Below are 17,500 nucleotides of genomic sequence, written 5' to 3'. Positions count from 1 at the left end.
AATGCAGACCTAATGTGATGTGAATTTGTGAATGGTAGACAAGATTATTTATATTTAATATCATGAGTAATGAAAGTCACATGGACCTAAATACAAAGGTAGGAATTTGAATTGCCTTTCCTTTTAAAATAGTTTTTATGACGAAGTGGTGTATTTTTGTTAATTATTATTCTTTTAATGATTATCATATTTTGTTCCTGTTCTTCCAGGTAGCATGTGTATTTTGGGTCAGGGCTATGAGATTCATTTCTCGCTCCTAGAGTAAATGAGGCATATGCCACCACGGCTTGGAAGTGGGGGCCAAACAGTGAGAGTTTGGCCACACAACATTTTTCTCCATAGTCATAGCAGGTATGTGACTTTGTTCTAATATTCATTCTATTTGAATTTTCAAGTGTATTTTGGAGTAGTAGTAATTGCCAGGATAGCAAATTGTAGAGCATTATATTTGTAGTGTTATTGTAAATCATTACATTTTGAGTACACCAGCTTAAATTTTAAGAAAAAGGAAAGAAAATATTGAAGATATTGTATATGAATTTTATATATATATTGTATATATATATATATATATATATATATATATAAAACATATATTATATGCATGTTATATATGTTTTATATATATATATGTTATATATATATTATATTGATTATATACATAGAGAATGTATACTATTTATGTTATAGATATCATAGATGTATATTAAAGATCTATATTATAGATATTTATTATAGATATATATTATACTTAAGTATCCATCCATCCATCCATCCATCCATCCATCCATCCATCCATCCATCCATCCATCCATCCATCCATCCATCCACCCATCCATCCACCCACCCACCCACCCACCCACCCACCCACCCACCCACCCACCCACCCACCCACCCACCCACCCACCCACCCACCCACCCACCCACCCACCCACCCACCCACCCACCCACCCACCCACCCACCCACCCACCCAAAAGCAGGAAATTTAGGTAGTTTTATATTGTGATTATGATTTTCACATATTTGATTGATACATTGCAAATTGGCCAAGTGTGCATTTGTACCTGCAGAGTCCATTCTGGTTTATTTTTTAAGAATGTTTATGGATTGATGGCATTTACCCAAGAGTCAATTTCTTTGATTATTGTTGATATTGTTATAATGATGATAATGGTAGTAATAATAGTGATACTGAGATATTGTTATGATAAAGATGATGTAGCAATAATGGTGATACTGATAATAATAATGATAATAGTAATGTTGATAATGATAAGAATAATAATTACAACATAATGATGATGATAATTATAATTATGGTGATGTTAATGATAATGAAAACTCCTGTTCCAACAGAGAATGGTAATATAGAAAAAGGTTTGCTTTTGAAAAGTTGGATTATGAATATTTTCCATATGAAGCTATGGCCACAGGAGTATTTTTTCAATAACTAGTTTTTGATGATCTTCAAAATTGCCTCCAGCCTCAGTGTTGCCTAATTCCTAGTTTGCTGGTCACACGTTCAAACTACACTTGGTTACTGCGCTTAAACTCAGTCAACAAGGCAGTGGGGTCCTGAATATCAACAAACTCCACCTTCAAACGTGATGTTATAGCCACTAAAGAAGGAAATTACATGTAGAGATAATAATTATACTTAAAACTCAATGCTGCTAGGAAAATGCTGTGCTCATTTTAATTTTTGTTGAGAAATGTCGCTGCACATAGATGGCTCTGCTAGTGTTTAGCCATAAAGGAGTCAATTAGTAGACCTTGTAACCATACCTGATTTCACTTTTCCTGGAATTGGTGGGAGAAATTATTTTTTTACTAATGCTATTACTATCAATGGTGTTATTTTTATTATAGCCATTATAATTACTTAATGTTAAAAACGTTACCAACAGCAAAATAAGATAACGAAAAATATTTTCGTAAATCAAGGAAAAGTGTAAACGGGTGAGACTGGCAGTACTCATAATTGGTTCACAGGTGACTTAATACAAGTGCAGCCATCTATGTGTAAAAACAATAAATAAAATAAACTCACAGTGGGCATGGCATGGATGTACATACCATGCCTGTCTGGTTTGGGTTAAGAAACATAAGGATTTAAAATATAGTATTTGTTTAACCCCTTACTGACGAGCCACACGCTGAGCTGTCAGTAAGGAGTTAAAGAAATATATTAATTGAAATATATGATAAACATTGCATGTACAGTTATTAGTTATTCCAAACAATCCATACATCGAAGTGATGAAGATTTAAAATATACCATTGTCATTTTACACGAGCTGGCTGAAAAAGTATGCCATTCTCCTGGATGGCCAATTTTTATATCCCAGCTTGCAGTCAGTAGTGAGGAGGTGCAAGTGAGCACCAGAGAATGATGGTGTAGTAGCTGAGTTGCACCTGCTACTTGAAGTGGTCTATATCTTTATGGAGTATTTGAGTGGGTGTGAGTTCCCACTGTATGGCTGGGTGCTGAAGGTGAAATGGAGATCAATGGGGAAGCTATAAAGGCTCCCGGTAAGCTAAGGACTGGACAGTCCTGAGTTGCTGCTGCTCATTGTGGTTTGCTAATCTCGGTTCTGTGTTCTGCACAAGTGCTGTGTAAGCGAGCAAGGAATGAGGGGAGCTGCAGTCCATTTAGAGAGCCAAAAGGTGTCCGTCAGTCAGGTCTCTGTAGTGAGTTGAGAGAAGTGCCTGCTGGCGAGAGTGTGAGGACAAGGCTATGGACCTGGTTTGACCCAACCTGGGAATTAATCTGAGCTTCAGGTTGCAGGGTCATGCTGCTACAATGGCATTCTACTTAGCTAGGGCCTTAATGTTGCATTATGCTTCATCTTGTAATCTTCTTCTTAAATTAATAACAAAAGGCCTATGAAATACTGTTTTGAATGTGTATCTCCATATAAACTTCTTTGCCAACTGTGGTGTGCAGCCTGAAATGCAAATTTATAACTGAGGTAAATGTTGGATGGTTGAGGTAGGCATGGATTTGTAAATATTCAGATGACAGGGGTGACTTGTATAAGGAAAAAGAAAACTGAATGAAACTTTTCTTCTTTCAGGGGTGTAAAAGTATAGGCCAAGATGCCACTCTTAAAGCGTGTGGTGTCACCCGTGCATGTGTCACGGGTGCCCCTGGTGGAGGAGTGGGTGACGGACGACAATGGCAGAGTCTACGCGGCTCTCCTGCCAGCCACCAATCAACCGCAGGACCTAGAGTCCTTTACCAACCTCACCCTTGCCAACCTCATCACCCAGGTAAGAGTCTGTTTATGCATTTCACTCTTTTAGTTTGTGTATAGTTATGTTTTTTTTCTTTTCTTTTATTATTTCTATGAATTTGGAAGAAATTATTCTATTTATTTTGGTTTATTGAACATCCCTGTCTTAACCCCTTGGTGACGGGCGTAGAAAACTAAAAAAAAACTCTACGCTTGTGGAGATCATTGGCAACGCGCCAACTTTGAGCGCGGGAGTTCGGTACATCAAGCCGAATCACTGCTTCGGGGCATTTTGGCACACTGCTGCGGCGTATAGCCGCACTCCACATTTAGAGCGGTTTGTTTTCACGTCTATAGACGTGACCCGTCAGAAAGGGGTTAAGTTAATTAGTGCATTTTTTAAACAGAATTATTTGGCTGTCTTAAGAAGATTTATATGAAAGGATATCCTGTATAGTTTTAAAACCTTGCTTGTTGTCTTAACTAGCTAGTTAATGGTCAGATAGCCCGATTATATTCATAATGTTTATTGGCACTTGTAAATTATAAGTACTTATTTTTTATTGATGTTTTACCTTCATTATTATTAATATGGTTATCAACAGATTAATTAATTATTTTTCTTTTCTTTTCTCTCAGTTATCATCACTTTCCCGACATGCAGAAGACTTGTTTGGGGAAATGATAACAGAATCCACCTCCATTTTGAATCGAACAGTATCATTACAAGGCAGGGTTGATAAGCTCTCAGTCAAGGTTAAGAACTTGGATAGCAATGTAGAAGAAGGTAAGAATCTTACTAATGTGTATGTTTTTCTTCTTCACAGGTATAGGTATAGGTCTTGAAAATCAGTTAAGTTGAAAATATTAGTCTGTTAGAGGTCTGTTACATAGGCCTTAGGGTATGACAGATTTGAACAACTGAGCTGTAAAATAATGTAAATCAAAATGTAATAGCAGTTGGTTCTTTCATATAGACTACTGAATTACTAGGTATACCAGGGTAGTGCTACTTATCTGTAACACTAAATTAATGATAATTTCACACACATTAGTTAATGATTTTCCCATTTTCTCCCAAAATTTGTAAAGTATATAAGTGCAGATAAGTAGGAGCTTGATTACAGGTAAAGCTACATGTGCACTTGTTTCATCTGTTAACCCAATGGCGTCGGGTATAGAAAATTAAAAAAAACTCTACGCTCTGGCGAACGGCGGCAATGCGCCGACTCTGAGGGCGTGAATTCGGTACATCAAGCCGAATCATTGCCTCGGGGTGCTTTGGCGCGGCGCCGCTATGGACAGCCCTGGCCCCATTTCGGGCGTATTGTTATGACGGCAATAGCCGTGACCCATCGCCATTGGGTTAACCTGTTGTTGCTGAGAAGGCACTATACATGTCCTGGATACTGTGATTGTTTAAATTTGTTTACACATAGATTGCACCACAATTACATAATCATTAGGGAATCAGGTACTAAATGTACTTGATCACACCTGTATACTGTTTTCCTTGAAATTAAAAAAAAAAAAATATATATATATATATATATATATATATATGACTAGTTTCATTATTATTTATCACTTTCTATTACTATTGTAACTTCAAATGATAATACCATTGATAATGATAATATTATTCATAAAGATGATAGTACCAGAAAGAAACAAAACTTTTTCATGAAAATTCAAGGAATAGGGTAAACAGGTGAGGTAAGGGAAGCATAGCGATTGACCTGTTAGAACATTTTCAGTGTTAACATTGGTTTTCTTCATTTCAGTATCATTGCAAGACATTCACATGCGTAAGGCTTTCAAGTCTTCAGCACTATTTGATCAGCAAGTGGTTTCAAGAGACACCATCCCAGCTGCCATGTTGGAGACATATGAGACATGTGAGCAACCTCCGCCTCTTCACCAGCTGAATCCCTACAGGCAAGGATCATTTAGGGTTTTGTGTTTCTGTGTATTGAAAAATACACTTCATAAAGTGATTAAATGTCATAGAGTTTCATTAAATTACATTTGTGTGGAAAAGTTCATTATATCTTGCAGGCTAGTCAGACCTAAGTAGGGTATTTGTTATACCTGCTGTTATGATTTATTTATGCTTTAGTAAGGGATGGGTTTTTTGTTGAATTTGAGTTATAGGTAGTTTTGTATACACCTGTATAAACCACTATATAAATATTAGGTCTCTGTTCTATTTCCATCTTGTGTTAATAAATGCTCTCCAATTTTGGTTGTTTCACCAATGAGTATAAGGCTTGTAGGAGTTTATAAGGTTATTAGTATTACGTACGCAATACATGTTAGCAAGAATATGATCAAAGAAGTTTTAATGCCTGATGTGAACAAATCTAAACAAATTGCTATGGTATGTAAAGGAGAGAATGAAAAACAGTCATTTGAAAATTGGCATATTTGCACTTCTACATTCAAGTCGGACTTAACTAAAGTCAGGATAATTTCACACTCGCAGATGCGAGTGGTGACAAGGGGCTAAGTACAACCCAGGGGAAGCACCAATAAGCCAAGGTTGGCCCTCTTAGCTATAACGTAAAAATGGTTGATGTATATAGGTCTTCCTTTCTCAAGAAGTCTAAAGCATTTGTTCATGTTGTGCAGTAATGGGAATGACCATTTAGTAATAGCCATAGCACTTCCTGTACTATGTAGATTGGCCTTTAGTTTGTTTGAACACTATATTGCTATATTAGTGCTACTTCTTTATTTTTTATTTTTTACTGGCCAGAAAAGTAATACAGCTTTCAGTGAACATAAGGTTAGGGCAGTGTGTTATGACGCTATAAGTTATGTAAGTGTAGACTTATGAAAAAAATGTATTGTTGAAAAACAGAATCTATTTGAGTGAGTCAGGATCCATGAAGGGGTGTAAATGCGTACTCTTGCATGCTTGTTAGGGTATATTTATATATGTATACTTGTATTCATGCATACTTATATGTATGTATGCATGAATTTATGTGTATGATTACGCAGATGTGTATATGTACATATACACTCACCAAAAAAAGTATCTTTACTCTTTCTGACTTAATCCGTCTATGATGGTATCAGAAAACTCTGGGTGTCACTGACTTCAGTGATTTCTAGCAACTGTCTTGCCGTTTGGCCTGGGAGTCCATTATATGTAGCAGAACTTTCTGCTTGACTCGCTCTAGCGCTTCGCAACACCTATAGCCGTACCCGTCGTGATGTGTCGGTTTGTTATGGTGGCTATATATGTGGCCTGGGAGATACGGGTTAACAACATGATACAATAATAAAAACTATGGAAAAAAGGACTGTGGGCTTGTTCTGATATTTCTCTCCATGCTCCCACAGTATTATGTATGATTCAGGTGTAACAGAAGCCCTAAATATATTCCATGTCTGACAATTCAAGCAAATTGAAGAGTAATAATGAAAGGTTTGAAATGTATAATACTTTTAATATTTTGTATTACTACCACCAGCTTGGTGAATGTGGCAAGTCTGTGGCATGGATGCCACTAACTCCCTCGTGGGATTGAGATATGCTGATTTGGTTAGCTAATGGTATACATGCACTTTAATACAAGCTACCTACTTGTCTCTCATATAGTACATTGATTTATGTTTTTGAATGACATTTACTTGATCCTCCTCCATCTTCTGGCTTTGTTTCTGGTGTCACTGGATCCACAGGGACACAGTTGGCTTCAAAATACCTAATCATCTTGATATTTGGCTCTTAATAGTTCCTCAGAGTAAAGTGCAGTTATTGCACTACAAATTGTCTATGAGGTCTTCATTACAAATATTGCCATGATAGAAGGCCTTAGCCATATCGACTCTGAAACACAATTGGAACACATTATAAAGCTTCATTTGTTCTGAACTTTCAAAACAAGAAGTACCAACATTTCTGAATTCACTCCTAGTGACAGTTTTGGTTTCATCTACTCCCGAGTAGAGTTATTTTTTTTTTAGTGAGTGTATGGATGGATGGATGGATGGATTGATTTACATATGTATATGTAAGTACATTAGTTTTGTGAACTCGGTTTAATGCATATCTAATATATTTTTATATATATATTCAATAAATAAATGTCATATTGATTGCATACCTGAAAAAAAGTTTTCTAAACACAATTACATTATTTTGTTTAAAACATTTTGATTATACGGGCAATGTCATAACAAACAAAACAACATTCAGTTCAGGCTATGGTGCTGCTGCTAGGCTTACCACAATTTTTACCAAAGTTTTTGCTCTGGGAGTGGGAAGGGGCACGTACAATTATTTACCTAAACAAATTGCAGTTTTATCCTCAACAAGAAGCAAAAGAAATTGTTATGGTCATCTTCAATGACTGTTTACCTGACATTTATGTGCATTTCAAGGGACAGTTCCATTAAGAAAATAAAGAAATCAGATCACATGTTTTTTTCCATTCTTGCTATATTAAATACATGGATTTATGTTAATGGCTGAATTTCACATCCTGTATTTTTTTCAACCTGTATCTGCTAGGTCATGCCTATAGCCATCATAACAAACCGACTCATCATGTGGGGTATGGTTATAGCTGTTGCGATTTGCAAAAGCGAGTCAAGTGGAAAGTTCCAATAAATATAGTGGAGTCCGAGGCCAAATGGTAGGATGGTTGCCGGAAGTTACTAGAGTCAGTGATGCTGAGAGATTTCTGATACGGTTAACAATAATGATTTGAATTTTGTTTACTAGGGATGATGGCAAGGATGGACTGAAGTTCTACACGGATCCATCCTACTTCTTCAACCTCTGGCGTGAGGAGATGACCCAGGAGACGGAGCGGCTGAAGCTGGACAAGAAGCAGAAGGTAATAAGAAGAGTTCTGCCATTTGGTTTACATTTACATGTGGTGTTGATTCGTGAACTTTGAATCTGTTATTTTTTCGTTTATATTTTTTCTTCTTTATTATTATTTAGCAAAGTGATCTTTCTCATCAGTTACCATGATAATGATAAGGATGGTTGTAATGAAGATTATATTATTAAAGATGGTTTCACTAAAGTTGAGGTAAATAAGGATTAAATGTTAATGTTAAGACAATAAAGTTAGGTATACTGTCAATTACATTTATCAGTCATTACCATGAACTGCTATCTGTTCATCAAGAGTAATTATTACCATGCTTGTCTAGAAGTTGTCTTGGAAACTGTTGAGTAAAACAGGAAACCATATACTTATTTTTACACATTTACTATTAATCTGTTGGTTCCAGGCACATAAACTGTCCAATTTTATTTTTATTAATTTTGTTTTTACATAGATGGCTTCACAAGCACTTTGTCCCCAAGGAATCGGTGACAAGGCCTACCTGATCTTAATGGTTTACCCCATTTCTTGATATTTTGGGGAAGAAGTTTTTATTTTGATACTATTGTTATCATTACTAATATTATTATCATTACTTTTATCCTAGAATTTCTAACAGTGATAATAGTAATAAAGATTAAAACCTCACTTTGTAAAGATTCAAGGAGTGGGATATCTAGGTAAGATCAGGTAACCTTATTGAATAACTCCTTTATAAATTACTGCTTTTGGAGCCATATGTGTATAAACAAAAAATAGGAGGTGGACAGAGTATATATACGTGTGCTGCTGGTGTCAGTGGATTGATTTTATACAATATATGCAGTTTCATTCATGAAGTTAGAGATGTTTATTATCAATATATGGTTCAAGTAGCTGAGGAGAAAATTGTGCTATATGTTAATTACTTTAATAGTTACCAGTTAATTGTGGGCAGTGAGAAAGGCTGATGTTCTTGGGAATATTACTATCATAACAGGATATACATTGTAATCTAAAATACATTTGAAGAATATTTGAGTGTAAAAGTAGGTTCAATTATGCATATGACACACTTGATGAATATTGATTTGTGAAATGAGTCCACTTGGATATGGCACCAACTTTGACATTGAGTGAGTATTAGTATTCACTGCATTTTTGTGGTTTGATAAAAGGGTTATCACAATTGCTTTGATTTCCTGTATTTTAGATTTCATCAAGATTATGTGAATGTCCCAGGATGGGCATGTCATAGCAGATGCTGTACTTGTAAAATTTTTACATTCTGTTTTGTCTAACATTTGGACGGTACATGTGACCTATCTGAGTTGGGTCAACAGTATACTCAAATTGTTAAATTCCCAGTATTTAACATATTTAAAAGCTGTGTTAGTACTGTAATTTTTCAAAATGCATTCTGGAAACTAAAGAAAATGAACACTAGGATATATGTTTGAAATTTTGATGCTGAAATATTGTGGACAAATCAAGATACTTTTAAATAAAAATAATAGTTACTATCATGGGGTAGCCTTAGCCTCTGTTGCTCTTTTTGTTGTTTATTTGAGGTCAGTGGAAATTAGTAAGCATAGGAAAATGGTTGGGATTTGATAAAACCGAACACAATCTTGTCTGTGGATTTTAAATCTTGTGTGATAATTCCGAAGGTCAAAAGTACCCATTACTAGGATTTGTTTTTCATTCTTTTTAACCACTCATGATTAAAGGGAGGTGTTGTGGGTTTTATAATTTATTCTCACTATGTATTAAATGTGAAATGTCCAAAAAATATAGTGTACTATTAAACTTAGTGCAAAAGGGGCTTATAAGAATGTAAATATGGTATTACAAATATTAATGGTAATAAGGTAGCATTATAGCAACCATGGTCATAGTAATAGTGACTACTACTATTACCACTATTTCTACTTGTAATACTGCTTTAGTACAATCTAGTTGTATATTAATGAATACAGGTACACCTTAGAAGACAACCTGCATAACTGATAGCACTGATTAGCTATTTGTTGTTCATTATTCATATCTAGTGAGGATATCTCAGGTATTGTTTATGTTCATTATCATGTATTTCAATTGCTCCTCTCAAATTCTGGTATTGGAAACTATTTTTGTGAGCTCTTTACACACCTTTGAATGTATGAATAGTTGATTTTCCGTATATAGAGTTCAAATTTATTTGATGTTAGTTAAGTTGAGGTTGAACTGCAAAAAATTCTAATATTTATATTAGACTCTGCCAATGATAGTTCCTCATTTTGGGTTGAGGGTGGAGCATAGTCTAGCTGATTTGCATAATTGGTGGGAAGAGGGATGGTGGGTGGAACTATAGAATTTCTAGGGCAATATACGGAGTCTAAAAAATAGTGACAAAACAGAATATGGCATCACTCAGCAGCATCTAAAATAATATATTCCACTGTTGCTTCATGAAGCCAAAATTGACATCACATTATATAACAGGTTAATGTGATTGCAAAAAACTAAAAAAAAAAAGTGAATTAGTAAATATTTGTACACAGTATCCCATAAATAGATTATGATATGGCTTAATTAGGGCCTCTAGCATGGTTACTTGATGTGAGCTGTGTATCCCTAATGCCTACATATGTTTGCCAAAATTCCAAATGAGAATTAGATCGGGAGAGAATCATTCATTTTCTATACAATACCTTTTAAAGCATGAATTGGAAGTTACCTGGTTTTTCATATTTTCCTTAATGTAAGGAAATATATAATCTGATACCAAGAAAACTATTACCTACTGTCTGTAACACCAAATCACTGCTTGGGTTTTTTTTTTGTTGGTTTCCATAGACCTTAGACAATAAAAGAATGAAATGGGAATTAATTAAATTAGACACAACCATCTTTAGCCAGTCAACACCATCAGCCAAGCATGTTGGCATCTATGGTATCACATCCCTGCATTTATTCAGATGCTTTTGGATGTACTATGCTACTTTGTATCTACTGTCACTTCTACTGCTATTAGTTTATTCCTATTGTCATTACTACTGCTTTTGCTTCTTTATTTCTATTACAATTTCTGCTGCTACTACTACTACTACTGCTGCTACTATTGCTACTTCTACTACTATTTCTATTAATGACCTTCCATCATCCCATATAGTTTAACTTGTACTACCATTTATTACTGAACATCATTCTCAGAAGTGCATTTACTCATTAAACTGTATTTTTGCATAACATTCAAAGTCCATTCCAGAGAGAGAGATAGTCTTAAGGCTTGATGAGTGACTTCTCAGGCAAGATAGAACAGATAGAAGTAAGAACAACTCTGTTATAAACTTCAGCATTCCCACACATAGAAAGATTTAGCCCGAGGACCTAATCTTCCTGAATTTTTAGAAGTCAGTAGTGTGAAAAGTACTGTAATCTATGTTTTGGAGTCTTGCTAAGTATGCCCTATTTCCAACTTGGTTTTCTTTAGTGGGTTATTGGGAATGCAAAGTCCCAAAGAAAGCTCTCTGTCCTTGTGCCTAGAATCCTTTAACACTTGGGTTCTGTTACTATTGCTACTTTTATTAGTAGTAGTTTCAATACTATATGTAGTACTTTTAATGAGCTTGACTTACATTTGTGTCTTTCCCACCATGTATCTTTTAGCCAATAACATTCAACTACATTATATTTTACTCACTAAGAAATGTCTTTATGTGACTTGGTAGTTTTAAGGGTTGATGACAGAGGCCTTCTCTTGTAAATTAGATTAGATTTGACTAGGATCCAAGCAACTAGAGAACAGCAGCCAATACTGTTGACATTGCTATGACTACTTTGTTTTTATTATGACTGCTACTACTCTGACAAATACTACCATGACTGCTGCTACTGCAAAACTACGACTACTGAACTACTACAGCAATATTACTCTACTACTATTACTGCTATGTGCATTATGTTGCTTTTACTATTACCCTTGATTTTACTACTACTGTTTTAATACATCCAATACTGCCTTCAATAGTATGACTATCACTACTTAGGACAGTTGGTGTATTTTAAGTTCTCACTACTCGTGGTTTCATTATTGCATCTCATAATTTAAAAAAGTCAGGTATTAGCATTTACATTTTCCTCTTCCTCCTCTCCTTTTCCCCCTTCCTCCCCCTCTCCTTTTCCCTCTTCCTCCCCCTCCCCTTTGACCTCCCTTGCCACCTGCCCCTGCTACCTGCCTCTGCTACCTGCCTCTGCCACCTGCCCCTGCCACCTGCCCCTGCCACCTGCCCCTGCCACCTGCCCCTGCCACCTGCCCCTGCCACCTGCCCCTGCCACCTGCCCCTGCCACCTGCCCCTGCCACCTGCACCTGCCACCTGCCCCTGCCACCTGCCCCTGCCACCTGCCCCTGCCACCTGCCCCTGCCACCTGCCCCTGCCACCTGCCCCTGCCCCCTGCCCCCTGCCACCTGCCCCTGCCCCCGGCCCCTGCCCCCTGCCCCCTGCCCCTTCCACCTGCCCCTGCCCCTGCCCCCTGCCCCTGCCCCCTGCCCCTGCCCCCTGCTCCTGCCCCCTGCTCCTGCCCCCTGCCCCTGCCCCCTGCCCCTGCCACCTGCCCCTGCCACCTGCCCCTGCCCCTGCCATCTGCCCCTGCCACCTGCCCCTGCCACCTGCCCCTGTCCCTGTCCCTGTCCCTGCCCCTGCCCCAGTCCTTGCCCTTGCTCTTGCCCTTGCCCCTCCTACTCCCCTAATCCCTCCTCCTTCCCTCATCCCTCTCCCTCCCTCCCTCCCTCCCTCCCTCCCTCCCTCCCTCCCTCCCTCCCTCCCTCCCTCCCTCCCTCCCTCCCTCCCTCCCTCCCTCCCTCCCTCCCTCCCTCCCTCTCATTCCACTCTCTACAAACCATGAACCGTAACAGGAAGCCAGTGTCTAGCATCCACGGACAATTGACAGGCTCGGATTATTGACAAGGGCAGTTGTGGGGCGATGTAAGAGTTGGTCTCTTTAGGTATGACGCTCCTCAAACGAGTGTTCAGTAAAATCAAGAAAATTTGCCTTGGGGTTAGAGGCAAGGTTTCATTGCCATTGAATTTTGTTTGCTTTTGTTTAATTGATAAACGAAAAAAAAAAAAAAAAATTGTCTAGATGATGGCGGTGTCTTAGCCTGTAGACGTTTTTAAAACATTTTGGGTAGAGGTAAAATAATCTCAACATTACTGCTGGAAGTAATGGTGCATGATGGTGATAATTACTGGTGAAGTGATGATATTTTAAACTTTTATCATATTTTTTTTTTATTTATTTATTCATTAGTATTATTTATCATTATTATGATTGTTTTGTAATTATTGTTATTATAATTGTTGTCATCATGATTGTCATCCTCATTAACAGGCATCATTATTATTATTATTATTACTATGCTATTACTATTGTTATTACTATTGTTATTACTATTGTTATTACTACTGTTATTATTATTATTATTATTATTATTATTATTATTATTATTATTATTATTATTATTATTATTATTATTATTATTATTATTATTATTATTATTATTACTATTATTACTATTATTACTATTATTACTATTATTATTATTATTATTATTATTATTATTATTATTATTATTATTATTATTATTATTTTTATTATTATTATTATTATTATTATTATTATTATTATTATTATTATTATTATTATTATTATTATTATTATTATTATTATTATTATTATTATTATTGTTATTGTTATTGTTTTGTTATTGTTATTGTTATTATTGTTATCATTTTCATCATCATTTTCATTATCATTATATTGATTTTTTTACTAGTATTAGTATTAGTGTTTACTATTTTTATTTACAGTGTTTTTAGTCTTAGCATATTTTTCATTATAATGATGATTTTCTGGCTTCAGGGATTTTTTGTATATATTAAGGTAGTGCATGTTTATGAATATATGTTTTAGGATTATGATTTACTCAAGACTGATTTATGTGTCATTTTAAGCCAGATTTTTGTGTGATTATTTTGTAAGTAGAATTCATTATTATGTTGCACTTACTTGCTCTGATCCTCCAGGAAAGGTGAAGAAGTTGCCCAGTATTGGTTGGAATGTTAGAACCTAATCATTTTATTCATACCTCCATGCATATTTTCATTTTTAGCATGCACATGGAGGGGAGCATCGAAATGAGGCAAGTGTGTTTATCAGAACCGGTGCATGGTAAACCTTGTGGGTTCTCTTCTAACTTTTAACATTTATATCCAGTCCCTTCTGGAGGTTGTGGCTTCTTCACACTTCTAATGGATTTATGGGTCCTGTGGCAGTTGCTCCTTAGATACATTATAGGATTATAGTGTTGGTCAGTGTTTCATCTAAGAAGGTCACCTGGCAGATTCAGTACTAATGTTGGCTAGAGCCAGAGGCTTAGTTAGTATCTGCTCTTTGGTTTAAAGTTTCATCCTAGTTTTGCCCTTTGGTTGCGTGCTATGTAGCGTATCCTGACTTGCACTCAGCTTGGAATCAAGTATACGTAGATTTGTTTCTTGGGCCATTGATGACGAGATGTCTTTGGATCAGGATGTTATTATCTCATTTCATTCTCTTGTTGTTATTGCGATGATCCTTTTCCTGCTGGATTTTTGAAAATTTATCACCACAGTAAATGCTTTCTCTGGGATCAATTTTATTATTAACAAGTGCTGAGGCTTAACATTGACCTTTTTCATTTGTTAGTGTTTCTGATTAATGTTTTTCACACAGAAACTGCAGTCTTTATAGCATTTATTTAGCTCTGAACCAGAGCCAAGCTTTAACATATATGAATGGGATTTGTAGACTTGTAATTAATGAATCATTCTAATGTAGTATGTAGTAGTTTGTTTTGCAGAATAAAGCATAGTTTTGTTATTTATTTTTAAGCAGTATTACTCATGAATAGCTCAGATGGCCTTTATACAGTTAACTAGATTTACTTCTAAGATCACACACACACTCCTACAGACTCACACACAAGCAATCCCACACGCACACGCACACACACACACACACACACACACACACACACACACACACACACACACACACACACACACACACACACACACACACTCTCTCTCTCTCTCTCTCTCTCTCTCTCTCTCTCTCTCTCTCTCTCTCTCTCTCTCTCTCTCTCTCTCTCTCTCTCTCTCTCTCTGACATGCACACACACCCCCACCCACACTGACACGCACACCCACACACACACGCACACCCACACGCAAACCCACACGCAAACCCACACCCACACCCACACCCACACCCACACCCACACCCACACTCACACTCACACTCACACCCACACCCACACCCACACCCACACCCATGCCCACAAGCACCTACATACACACACATGCACCCTCTCTTGTACACCATCCCACGTGTATACATACATACATACAAACATACCCACACCCACGTACATACATACTTATACTTCTAGTTTTACTGAATGATCTCGGGGCCTGTCCTCTGCTTTCTTGAAAGAAATGGGAATAAAGGTCTTTTTTTTTTTTCACTTTTTCTCTCTTTGTTTTTCCCCTCTTTACCTTGTTCCTGTCTCTCCTTTCTCTCTCTCCCCTCCATCCTCCCTATCTTTTTGTCTCTCTCCCCTCGCTCACATCTTTGTTCCACTCTCTCTTAGTGGACATGTTTCATTTAGAAATTAAGTGAATCACTCAGTTTGATAATACTTTTAACCCAACAGCCAGTCATGCTGAGGAGACAGATGATTATATAAAAAAAGTGAATGACAGTTCTTTAAATCCCACAGCCAGACTCACTGAAGAAATAGATAATTGGATATAGAAATACTGAAATAGGTTTGAGATTGCTTGAAGTCTGGCCAAAGATATTAACAGTGTTCTCTCACCACAGCCAAATAAACCGAAGGGAGATGGAAGAAACAAGAGTAAAAAGATTCCTCGGCAAGCAGGAAACACGAGGGAAAAGCATCGACAGCTGGCCATTGCTCATGGGGAATACATCGCACCACAGTCGCAGTATAGGACTCCAATGAATCAAGTCAATGAGGTAGGGGATTTATTTTTAGCTTTTTCTTTGGTGTATTTTGTTATACTTGTTTATTTCTTTGGCACAGTTTTTCCACAGGAAAGTGGTAGTTTATATTATATGCTAGTTTGATTCATATTTAATTTTTGGAATATTTATCAGGGTATCATTTAGGACATGGATATTTCTATAGAAAGGGTAATATCAAAGTGTGATGCAAGGAAATATTTTTGATAGGTAGTTCTGTATAACATTAAAGTGCTTTCTCAATCTATTAATTGTTTCCAAGCTTAAAAGTTTTTTTTGCAACAGTACTGTTTATTAATGTTGACTTGGTTGTAATGTCAACAGGAAACTAGGGATAGAAATTTTGTTGGCAAAGCTGTCACATATTTATTATGATAACTTAGGAATGCTAAATGATATTGATAACATACACTGTATGTAACGAACACTGTAATCATTGGAAGGAATTATTGGCTTGGTGCATCCCCCCACCCCCCCAAATGTATCTAGTGGAAAACTGATTTTATCTAATGAGAAGAGACTACTGCTGCACAGAAGAATACCACGCTCCTTGACGTCCTCTTTGTATCTTTATCCAGAATGTGTATAGACTGTACATTCACTTCATGACTAAACCAATATTATCCTTCAACAACTATACTGGTCTTTCCTGTGGTATATTAATACAATTCTTTCAATCCATATTCATGTCTTTCATATATCTTCATCAATTGAAATGTAAATTCAAATGTGTGTGTGATTATGTGTGTGGCTTCTGCGTGATTGAGTGGGTTTGTGTAGGGATGTATTAGTGTATGCGAGTGAGTCAGTGAATGGATGGGTGGGTAGATAAATTAAGAGATAAGTGAATGAGTAGACTAATGAGGAAGTGAGTAAGGGAGTAGGTGAGTGAGTGAGTTGAATAAGTGAATGTTTAACCTGTTGGCCCAGGTTTATGTACTGCTCTTTTGTTTCAAGCAGAGGGTGCCACAAGATCTCAGTCTCACTCAATTCTGAGTGAGTGAGGATGTGTGTGAGTGAGTGAGGATGTGTGTGAGTGAGTGAGGGTGTGTGTGAGGGTGAGTGAGTGAGGGTGAGTGAGTGAGTGAGTGAGTGAGTGAGTGAGTGAGTGAGTGAGTGAGTGAGTGAGTGAGTGAGTGAGGGTGAGTGTGAGTGAGGGTGTGTGTGAGTGAGCGAGTGAGGATGTGTGTGAGTGAGTGAGTGAGTGAGGGTGTGTGTGAGTGAGTGAGTGAGTGAGTGAGGGTGTGTGTGAGTGAGGGTGTGTGTGAGTGAGGGTGTGTGTGAGTGAGTGAGTTAGGGTGTGTGTGAGTGAGTGAGTTAGGGTGTGTGTGAGTGAGTGAGTGAGGGTGTGTGTGAGTGAGTG

General features: G+C 37.0%; 1 protein-coding gene across 9 annotated transcripts in view; it reads left to right on the top strand.

Annotated features, from left to right (window-relative positions):
- The window catches only part of LOC125046077 (wiskott-Aldrich syndrome protein family member 2-like), a 44,599-nt gene that overhangs the window by 11,058 nt on the left and 16,041 nt on the right, over window positions 1–17,500 (top strand). For 4 of the 9 annotated variants that reach the window (XM_047643711.1, XM_047643710.1, XM_047643706.1 and 1 more), the window contains exons 1-7: window positions 181–351; window positions 3,079–3,274; window positions 3,877–4,024; window positions 5,022–5,175; window positions 7,976–8,090; window positions 14,225–14,254; window positions 15,976–16,131. In XM_047643711.1, the coding sequence (XP_047499667.1) occupies window positions 3,101–3,274; window positions 3,877–4,024; window positions 5,022–5,175; window positions 7,976–8,090; window positions 14,225–14,254; window positions 15,976–16,131 (777 nt within the window). In that variant the 5' untranslated portion in view covers window positions 181–351; window positions 3,079–3,100. Of the gene's footprint in view, window positions 1–83; window positions 99–180; window positions 352–3,078; window positions 3,275–3,876; window positions 4,025–5,021; window positions 5,176–7,975; window positions 8,091–14,224; window positions 14,255–15,975; window positions 16,132–17,500 lie in introns of those variants that run through there. The other 5 variants (XM_047643703.1, XM_047643704.1, XM_047643709.1 and 2 more) reach the window with 3 other exon arrangements.

The sequence above is a fragment of the Penaeus chinensis genome, chromosome 38 (assembly GCF_019202785.1).
Source record: "Penaeus chinensis breed Huanghai No. 1 chromosome 38, ASM1920278v2, whole genome shotgun sequence".
Classification (NCBI taxonomy): Eukaryota; Metazoa; Arthropoda; class Malacostraca; order Decapoda; family Penaeidae; genus Penaeus; species Penaeus chinensis.
Note: the sequence above shows the minus strand (reverse complement) of the source record. Positions and strands in the feature narration are given on the sequence as shown.